The sequence below is a fragment of the Sinocyclocheilus rhinocerous genome, unplaced genomic scaffold, assembly GCF_001515625.1.
Source record: "Sinocyclocheilus rhinocerous isolate Xijiao unplaced genomic scaffold, SAMN03320098_v1.1 scaffold552, whole genome shotgun sequence".
Lineage (NCBI taxonomy): Eukaryota > Metazoa > Chordata > Actinopteri > Cypriniformes > Cyprinidae > Sinocyclocheilus > Sinocyclocheilus rhinocerous.
In genome coordinates, this window is record NW_015625574.1 from 580825 (window position 1) to 592038 (window position 11214).

The 11214-nt window shown below is 39.6% G+C and overlaps 1 protein-coding gene across 1 annotated transcript in view; it reads left to right on the top strand.

The window, feature by feature from the left end:
- The first annotated feature begins 255 nt into the window (after positions 1-255).
- LOC107751380 (collagen alpha-1(XXI) chain-like) overlaps positions 256-11214 on the top strand; it is a 28415-nt gene continuing 17456 nt past the window's right edge. The window contains exons 1-6 of the mRNA XM_016567102.1: positions 256-329; positions 3257-3387; positions 3673-4233; positions 5429-5594; positions 5683-5914; positions 7722-7895. Of these exons, the coding sequence (XP_016422588.1) occupies positions 3288-3387; positions 3673-4233; positions 5429-5594; positions 5683-5914; positions 7722-7895 (1233 nt within the window). The 5' untranslated portion in view covers positions 256-329; positions 3257-3287. The remainder of the gene's footprint in view (positions 330-3256; positions 3388-3672; positions 4234-5428; positions 5595-5682; positions 5915-7721; positions 7896-11214) is intronic.

The window sequence follows — 11214 nt, forward strand, 5'->3', positions numbered from 1 at the left end:
TACACAATCCCAACCTTGGAATAATATCGGAATTACTGTAATTTTCCTTCTGCTTCCACAAAAAGGGGGCTGACTCCTTTTCTCTTCTATTTAGTGAAGTTCTCCTTATCTGCGTCTTATTTCAACCTCTGTAACCAAGAGGGAGAGAGAGAGTGAGTTTGTTGGAAGGTGAATGGAGAGGGCAGGCTCACATCTGCAACTCTGCAGTCTCCTCAAACCCACCTCCTCCAACCCTGCGCTCTGCACAGCCCTGACCATGAGACACCAGACAGTGTGAGTGAGGGGGTATTTATTCAATAAGGGTCCAGCTCCGTGCACATCAAACTCTGGTAAATCTTTGTCTTTTCTCTCTTTAACCGTTATGATGCATTGATTCTCTTGACTGTTGTGTTATTTGCACTTTTTCCTTTGGCTGCAAACAGCACGCAGAAGATACTGTTTCACATCTCATTATCTTACGGCTACCCCAACAGATGAGGTCATTGTAAAAAAAAAAAAAAAAATGCTGGTTTGAAATTCTTCCAGGGCTTCTTGAAAATGGCATTTTTTATTTGATGGTGATGTGCTGTTGTCTGTTGAGGGTTGGGTTGATGCGTTCCATTTTGAGAACATGTAAAAAGATGCGAGAGAAAACTATACGTGCATAGAATCTCACATGCTTTGTCCTTTTTTGTCTGCAAATCTTCGTTCATGCAGACAACCTGCATGGTGAATTCATTAGCAATGGTTATCAGTTCCTGACATGTGCCACTGTCACGAGTGAGGAATGAATGGAATTATTTAACAGGGCTTTGTCCAGCAGCCGGTCCAGGGGTAAATGTGCAGACAAGTTATTCAGTCTAACTGAAGGAACAACGAAGTCTTCTTTAACTCCTAAGAGTTGTGTTCCCTTGTTTGGGTAACAAGCGGTGATTAAAAAAGGCTGCACGGAAGAGCTGGAAGAGCATCAAAAGGGAGATTCTCCAACAAACCATTTGTGAGTAAGACATGCATGTTGATCATGTACGTAACTTGGTGGAAACTCCCTTGTAACAGCTCTGTCCTCTGTAGACTGTTGCCTTTACGGTCTTGATTATGTGAAACAATTTTTAGTGGTCTCTCTGATTTAATGTTTTGGCATTTCATTGGAGCCTGAGGAACTTGGCCCCCCATTTATTTTCCCCTCATGTTGGCAAACTAATTGAACATGCCTTACAGCAGTTGTTGATTTTGGTATCGAAAAGCACTGCATTAAAATAGCACATTTATAGCTGTGCAATGGAAAACAGGCAGAATGGTTTTACTAAGACAATGGCTGCCAGTTAGAAAACATGGAGATAACTGATCCAAGACAAGCCATACACAATAAATCAAGAATAACTACAGACGTGCCGCGAAAATTAGAGCTACACGAAAAATGCCTTTCCTGAGAAACTGACTAAATAAAGCATACATATTTGGCAGTCTTCTCGCTTAGGATACGATACCTCATCTGGAGGACAGGGAGGAATCAGCTGTTCAACAAGGGTTTCCTGCCTCCCACATCCAGTTGGACAAAACCCATCGACGTGGAATAACTCTTAAACAAGTATCACTACAAACACAATTAATTACTCACACTGAAATTCCACTGAGATTTAAATGTCATGTTTTGGAAGATACTTGCTGAGGATACATTTGGCTAAATTGAAGGGGGCAATTACTTTTCATAGTGGAGAATGTTTAAACACGTCGCATTCCAGCTACATTACCGTTCCAAAGTCTCCTTCATCTTGACCTGGGACTGGAACCATAAACTGTTTGGAGGTCCCCAATAACTTCCAAGGTCAATGAGAAGGTCATGGTGCAGAGAAAAGCCATATGGCTAGAGGTACAGGCTGGCAGACACACATGTCTTTCCAGTTTTTGTGCAGGACTTGTAGTCATTAATTCCACGAAAGTAATGGTGCATTACCAAGTTCGTTCTGCACTGTCCTTTTTTTTTTTTTTTTGGTCTAAAGTTGCGCGTTCCATATACCTCCCCTTGTGCTGGGCTTTGCAAAGCACTACAGCGAGGGCTAGTTCCACCATGGCTGTCTTATGATACACCTCCTGGTCAAAGATTGGAAACCCCAGTCATATAACTTGCCATGGTTGAAGGATGTATAAAAGTTTTACTCGTGTTCCATTCATGCTCAGATCTCTCAGCTGGTGAGGATGGTAACTTGCATTGGGAATCTTTGTTTGACCGCAGCAATCAGTAGGCCAAAAAACACCCCCACCCCTTCCAAAGGGAGTATATCTGGTCTTCATTTATTATGGTGTTTTTTATAATGTCTGCAGTTCTTTCTCTTTCTGGAAACAGCACACAGTTTCCAACAAGAGCCAGAGTTAGATTAAGAACTATTTCAAAACGTGACATGATTCTACTTGGTGAGATTGCTAAAAAAACACAACAGGAATATATTGAGTTCAGTATAAGTAAAGCTCAATTAAGAGCACTTGTGGCATTATGTTGGTTACCATTTCAAAAGTATAGCCACAATATGCATATTAACATGATTTTAGCGTGAAAAAATCAGTTACTATCCTGTGTTCTATGTAACGTTATATGCATTTTTAAAACTTTGCTGCCATGACAACACATCGCCTAAAATCGTAGACTGACCATAGAAATGACAAGAACCTTACATCTCAAGTAAATATGTTTTGACAGAACAATGAATGAAAGTGCTTTAATAAAAGTATAAACTTCACATTTCTGCTTTTAAATGCTTCAAATCCATTGCAAGTGCCTCACTGTGAGCTCAAGTTTTGCTTTAAGGAAATAAGCACAGGATGATTTTTTTTTCTGGTAATCAAAATTATGCCACAAATGCAGCTTATTCAGCTTAACTTGTATAGGATCCTGAATATTTAGTTAATTGGACAATTATGTCATTAACTGAATTTAGATGTACAAATGATAGAGAAGTATTGTACAATATGCCTGTTTTTCATTCAAGTTATACAAAAAGGGTGCACACAACCTTCATTTCCATTTTTCGGTTTTCATATCCAAACCTAGAAATGCACATCCATCTTTGTTAGCATGGACCGAATTAACCGCATTGTATCCTGTGCGCAACAAATGCAATAAAACTGCAGCTCAACTGTTTGGGTTGAGATGTTTACATTGATTACAAAAAGCATGTCATTCATTTAACAAAACTATAAAAACTAAACATCAGCAAAATCCAATGGCATTTTCATGTGAAGACATCTAAGAAATGCATGTCTTATCTTCATTTCTCTTCAGGTGACAAACTGGAGCTTGGTACTTCAGGAACATGGGTTGCAAAATGAGATCCATGCATTTTGTGTTTTGGTGTCTTTACTTCATGCTCCTTCACTTGTTTAGCACAGCACAAGATGAGGACATGAGATTAAGTAAGCGCGCTTCTCTCATCTTCATTAGTGTATGTTGCATGAAGACTATTGACTCAGATAACATCACCTAATGATGCAGTGTTCATTGTGGCTGTCTTAATACAGAGCAAATGCAACAATTTCTGCAACTCCTTTAGACCATTTTGGTCATCCAATTAGGAACACAATAATTTGATTGAAAATGTAATTTTTGGAGTCAAGTGTCTAAACTGTGCCTTGTAGTGTGAGAAGGTCAAATGGTCAACTCATGCAGTACAAAATCTCGTCTTCGTTCCTCAATTTCAGGTTGTAGGACAGCGCCAAGTGATTTAGTATTCATACTCGATGGATCATGGAGTGTGGATGACATAAACTTTGAGATTGTCAAACGGTGGCTGGTAAATATCACCATGAGCTTCAACATCGGTCAGAAGTTCACCCAGGTTGGGGTGGTGCAATATAGCGACGACCCCTTCTTGCATATACCCCTGGGAAAGCATTTCTCAAGTAGTGACCTCATCAAGGCCATGGAATCCATAGAATACATGGGTGGGAACACGAACACAGGGAAGGCTATCAAGTTTGCCAACGACAAACTCTTCGCCTTGTCTGAGAGAGGTCCGAATGGCATTGCAAAAATCGCTGTGGTTCTGACGGACGGGAAGTCACAAGATGAAGTGCTGGCAGCTGCAGAAGCTGCGAGGAAAAAGGGGATAATTCTCTTCGCAATTGGTGTCGGTTCTGAGACCGAGGAGGCAGAGCTCAGGGCCATTGCCAACAAACCATCCTCAACCTATGTTTTTTCTGTGGAAGACTATAAAGCTATTGCAAAGATCCGTGAAGTTATTAGGCAGAAGCTGTGTGAAGGTAAGCCTTGATGTATTATTCCTCCATGTCTCTAAGCTTTCATATTTCAGTTGATACATTTTCAAATTCATTTGTGTAATATTTTTCACACGTGTCAAAATGAAACGACACTGTTTTATGGCCTTGAGCTTCCACAGGGGAGCAGGACTTTTTTGCTTTACCATGCCATCCATGTACCAGTGGAGACAGGTTTATGGCATCTCCGTGTTTGAGTTGCATGCATAATTTGGTGCCTCTCACCTCAATGCACGGATCACAGTTTGATTTATATCCTACAACATCCAGGTGTTCTGAGTTCAACAACGGGGCTGTAAATTGTCCAAAAGTGTGAAATCAGGATCATGCATTGCTGAGCGTGTTTCAAAGATTGTGACATCAATTTCCAGCAAGCTTACAAACAAGCCAGTTCAATGGTTTGAAAGTTCTGCAAAAGGCCAGTAATTCTGAGATGTTGGCAGATGCAAATGTCAAGTTTATATAGTTCCCTCCAACCAAAATTATTTCATTACTGTCAGGTATGGATTGGATTTGCAGTTAAGTCTGTTGAAAAGCAGAAGTAGCACAATATTAAGCGTAACAATGGTGGAAAAGAAGTGATCAAATGCCAGAACTGATCATTGACAAGTCTTGAAAAGGGGAGAAAGCATATTTCTCAAGGTGCTTTTCTGTTCTAACAATAGATTACTCAGCAACAACTCCACGCAGACTTGTTAAAAAGCGAAAATAAAAACTGGAGTGCAATACAGCCATTAGGTTGGAAAAACTGCCCTCCATAAAACTTTGCTAAGACTCCTGAAGCTCATCATAGAAAGTTTTCTGGACACTGGAAAAGTTAATGATTAAGGCACTTTATGATAGTAGAGGTCATCTCTTGTCTGGTATTTGCAATGGCGGGGACATTCTTTAGTTGGACTGCATATTTGCACAATGTCCAGTGTTCCATGCCAAGGTCTTCCTACGATTTTTTAGACTAGTCTCCAAGCCAAATAAAATAAACCACTACATTCCATAAATATTTAACCCTTTCCAGCCATTTTTCTCACCATAAATTGCAAATATTGCTGTGATATTAATATTAAAGCTCATTAAAGGCAGGACAATGATAGGGTAGTGCTTAGTTAGCTTAATTTAGATCCATGCATTATTTGTTGCTGTGTGGCAGTTTATCTGGTTTTCTCCATTCAATGTACTATAGAGACTGTATGTCCAGCAAAGATTCCAATCAATTCTCGAGATGAGAAAGGATTTGACATACTCCTCCATCTCAACTTGGCTAAAAAAGCTCAAAAGACACAAGGATCTTTTTATGGCAGCAAAGCCTACCAGGTGACATCCCGAGTTGACCTGAGTGAGAGCACCAGGTAAAATTACTTTTGGTATCAAGCTCCTCTGTTCTAGAAAGTATACTCTGTTCGAAGTGAAACAGTGTCTTCATCTTAATGTCCGTAGGATGTTATTTCCAGGCGGACTTCCACCATCCTATGTTTTTGTGGCCACGCTGAAGTACAAAGGCTCCGTGGTTATGGAGGAGTGGGATCTATGGCGGATACAGACTAAGGATGAAAAGCCTCAAATGGCTGTTACTCTGAATGGTCTGGACAGAACAGTGATGTTCACCACCACCACAAGCAGCACACCAAGCGGAACTCAAACTGTGGTCTTCACTAAACCACCTGCTAAGGTAAATACACAGCTTGACAGAAGAACCCTGAAACAATTCATGAACTCGCAGTCCTAATTAGTCAGTTCTGTTAGTTCATTCGCCATCTGTTAAAATTTCCACAAAATACACCTAAAAAAAATCCATGCTGAAAAGATCAGCATGGTTTGTCACCTGCATACTGAATTTTGTGTTCCGGATGCTTGGGATCCTCATTTGATGTGCTGCTGTCTTAATGGTTCTGCTTCACTAGCTTTACCAAAAAGACCATGCTGCTTGAAGTTTCAGTCCACCAGCTATATCAGCACTAATCCAGTCTGGAAATTCATGTGTGCCGAAACTGGTTTCAGCAGGGATACAACAATTTCAGACAAACTTCATACAGAAAATCCTTTAACAGTGGACTCCAGGCCCTTGGCAGCCAAGTATATTGGAGTATACACCAAGTATATACCAGGCTTACCAGTCACCATTTGGATTAAAACGTTGGTGGAATTTGGACGAAATACTCAATGGAATTTTATACATTATAAACTTGATATTTTCTGTTTAACACACATTCACACTTATATAAAGATCCTTCAGTAGTTAAATAACGAGAACGCTTAAGTTGAGCGACACAGAGCACTAGTAGGTTTTATTATTTAACGAAAAATGAAAAACATGAATTCACAATTTTTTTTCAGAATAAGTTTACTGAAATTAGGGCTGCCCTCAACTAAAGATTTTGTCTGGTTGACTAGTAGTCGTTCATTTGAAGCATTAGTCGACTAATCATACATTTATTAATAAACCACTTAAATCATAATAATGCACCTTAGATTGCCTATTAAGCGCTCAAGCGCATGCATAAATCTTGCCACGGCACACAGGCAGAAGTAAATGATTGAGAATGTGTAAGGGAAAAACAGTAAGGAGGCTGCATTAGCATTTTAATAATTCTTTTTAATTAATTCCTTTTTGTTTTCGGTTTAAGAGACTAAGTCGGCGACACTGACTCGACATCTCCGCAGTAGTGGTACACGCCTGTATGCATGTTACGGATTACATAATCTGAGAATATTTGTTTTCCATTTGAATTGGTTTATTTGAAAGTGGACATTTCACTCTCTATAGATATATATATATATATTTTTATGTCTGTGAGGCAAGTATACATAGAGTTTTGGAGTTTCGCGCTCAAATTCACAGACCGAGACAGCAGAAAGCGCATCATCTTTGCTTTCATTATTTTACAAAAGTGCCATGTTTTTATTGTGAGTGCACACAAATAAACGTAAAGTCTTTACATATTTGAAAGATGTATTACTCTTATCTGTATGAGCAAAAATGACGGAGTATTTTAAAGGGGTCATATGATGCTGCTAAAAAGAACATTATTTTGTGTATTTGGTGTAATGAAATGTGTTTATGAATGTTCAGCTTCAACACTTGAACAGCACACATTTCTCGAGGTTAACATTAGTTTGAGCGGCCATGTAAAGTTGCTGCTACTAACATATTTCAGATGATAAGTCATATTTGAGGTCGATGAATGATAGGCGAGCATTTGGATGATCTGCCGGATGTATTGTATTACCAAATGGACAAGCTGTTAACGATTTGCATGACTTCGCCAATGTGGATTTTTGTGACTAATCAAATTTTGGTCGACCAAGCCTCTTCTGGTCGACTAATGGTTAGTTGACTATTAGGGGCATCCCTAACTGAAATGTTCTCATCTTCCTTATAAAGTCACATTTATGGTATATGAACGTAATGTAGTAATGTAAAAATTGTAAATGGTACAAAACACCATCATCTGCATTCTGCCTTATGTATTTTACAGAAACTATTTGATGAAAAATGGCATCAGCTGCGTCTTCTAGTGACAGAGGAAGACGTCACTCTGTATGTTGATGATTTGGAAATCGAAACCTTGGCACTGGAGCCTCCTGATGGTATTTTTATTAATGGAAAAACACAGGTTGGGAAGTACGTCAGCAAAGAAACAACTGTACCTGTAAGTATGCCAATGACTTCTTGGATTCCATTCTACAGACCAGTCATTTCTTGTCATAAACACCAATTAAATATACTTTATTACTGAAAATCTCACCTAAATCTCACTGAATTAACTGGGTGGTGCTGTGGAAATGTGATGTTGTGATGATGTGTGTCCTTACAGGCAGTGGTAACATTTAGATTTTTTATTTGGATTTAAATAGTTGAAGTTAGCTTTCTCCAAATCATTATAAGGGAAGGCCAATATCAACCCTCCACACTGTGAGTACATCACTCGCATATGCGAATACACTTCATACTAGGCAACTAAATAATGTTTATTGTTAGCCTATTGATTTGATACTGGTTAGATTTCACTAGCCAGTAATTGAGTTAGTGAATCCAAAATTCTCCTCCGAAATTTTCATACGTTGAAAAGTAAATACGACCTCATGTTGTATCAATCAAATTTATACACAGCCTCAGAAATTTCATCCATCATAAAAAAAATCGGATCAGGTTCAATTTCCTGCATTTTATTTATTTTTTTGCATCCGTAGCAAGCATTTTGAGAGGTGTTTTGACAATTCAGAGCCACCGTACAAGCGAACATCATAATCCAGAATGGTGTCTGATAAATTGATCCATGTCTTCTCACAGCACAAAGCACTGTATGATAAACGAAGTGCGGAATACAAAGAGATGGAATATAAAGACAGATTATGACAATTGATAGCAGAGCCACTGACATCCTGAAGTAAACTTTGAATCGCTTGGGATAACCCCGTAGCTCCTTAAAGGTGGAACTCTCCTTCCTCTCTACGCAATCTCAGGATTGGATGGACCCAATATTTCCTTTCCTTTTTTTCTAGAAGAGAGGACAACAAAATCATCCTCACTGCTTGAAGACTCCATTTTGTATGGTTTTGCGAATTTTTTTTGCAACAGATTAATTAATACACAACAGACTCAGTGTGCAAGGTTTTTGTGCGTGGCAAATTTTTAGGACAGCTAAAATATAAAAAATTAAAAATTCGGACTCAGTGTGCAAGGACCTTAAGAATTAATTTACTACAGCTATATTTTCACTCACCTACAGTGAAAAAAAATGAGAGAGTTTCACATTCTTAGTAATCTCATTGCAGTGTATTTGATGTACAGAAAGCTTTAGTGTGTAGGTGAGCACCAGCACCAGCACCAGCACCAGCCCTGTGCTTCTCACACACACACAAAGAGAGAAAGTGAGAGAGTTGTAAATAGCACATAGGTCCGTGTACGTTTTGATAGTTTGTTTTTCAATTTGAAATGAAATAAGCAGAAACGAGAAAACGGTCGTTTTTTTTTTCATTTGTTCAAAAAAATGAAAAAAATAGATTTTGTCTTGATTTTCGTTTTTTGGTTCATGGGTAGAAAACGGATAAACGACTTCAAAATTCATTTTCCCCTTGTGGGCGGTCATGACACGCCCCTTTCTGTCGATGGTCAACCAAATCTGAGCCCATGACACCATCCTCCGTTCGTTCAGCAAAATAATAGTCATCTGCTGCTGTACGTGGCAAGTCCTAGAACGGGCTTTATATTTTTATTATATATCTTTATATTTCAGAAATTCACCCAGCCTGTTTTATTTAGTTGTGCGTAGTGAAATAGACGTAGGGTGGTCCCCCAGATATTTTTTTAGTAAAAAATAATTATGACAAATCTGATTAAACTCACGCAGTTAGGATACGGTACAATTCGTTAATTAATTATTTGTATTACACGGCTCTGTGGAATACTTGATTCTGATTGGTCAGTCGCGACATTCCGAGGTATGTTATCCCTCGATAACAACCGGTAATATTTCGCGTCTAATTATTTACTCATGTGGCAAGTAGCCATGTAATAAGCGAGATAATGTACTTCTAGCCGGTTGTTATCTCAGAATAAACCCCTTCAGGCTGATACAATACCCCTCCGTTTCGCGTCGGGGTCCTGATCACCCTGTCGGTGTTTATTCTGAGATAACAACCGGCTGGATGTACATTATCCCTTACATAGTCATTCATGTGACTGAAGTCTGTTTTTAGGCTGTCAAATTGTAAATGCCTCAACAACATCTATAGACCGCTAAGAGCATTACATCGTTTAGGCTACTGCTTGTTTTCTGCTTTGCTTAGGTGAAGCTAAGAGAAAAAAAATGAGCTGGCAAGAGAAAGCTTCTGACTTTTTTGATGGGTAATTTTATTTTTTTCCATCTTTCTACTATAATTATCCACTCCATGTCGGAGCTTTTTGTATCTTGCCCCAACAGAGGACGCTGACGTCACGGTAAAGGACAGTTTATACGACCAGCTGGCTTCCACAATACAGTCAGTGTCAAAACATGACGAATTGCTCATTCTTGGTGACATGAATGCGAATCCAGGTCCAAGGACTGCTGGCTTCGAAGATGTCGTCGGACCATTTGGTGTGGGTACTACAAATGGCAATTCAGGCCGTCTTCTTTCTCTATGTTCCTCTGAGGGCATAATGGCCACCGGGACGTGGTTTTGAAGACGAAATATCCACAGGTCTACATGTATATCTAATTATGGCCGCACTAGGAAGGAACTGGATCATATCCTTGCACGACCACTCGGTATTGTCAGATCTTACAGAGTTTTCTGTGGTGCAGAGGCACCAGCAAATAGTGATCACCACCTCCTTATTGAGGCCATTGCAATTCCATTTAGACCCGTATATAAGCATAAGCCACAGCCAACACTCAATGTGCAAATGCTGGTAGAAAACCTTGAGATGGCTCAGCACTACAAGGTCACCATCGAGAATAAGTTCTCAGCGCTGGGTGAACTTTCTGAGGATGTCGAGACTGCATGGGCAACAATCAGCAACACTATCCACACAGTCGCCAAAGACATCGTAGGCTATAGAAGATCACGTCGGAAGCCGTAGCTATCTGATGAAGCCTTGGACACAATCGATGCAAAAGCTCGAGCCCGCTTAGCTGAGACTATGGAGTGCACTACGGGGCATTGGTATCCCAAATTTCCTGCTAGATCTCATTAAGGAGATTATTAATTAAGAAAAAAAAGCGACTTTATTCAACAATTCGTCTCCTCTGCGTCATGCTGTTCTGTGTCAGCTGTGTCACACGGATACGCTGTTTTCGTTCAGATCAAATCACAACAACGTAGGAAACAGATCCGGCGTGACGCAGCTGACACAGAACAGCATATGTTGTTTACATCCAGCTGATACTCTCCAAAATGGCGCTACAGGGTGATGCGGAGGAGACGAATTGTTGAATAAAGTCGTTTTTTTTTTTCTTTTGTGCACAAAAAGTATTCTCGTAGCTT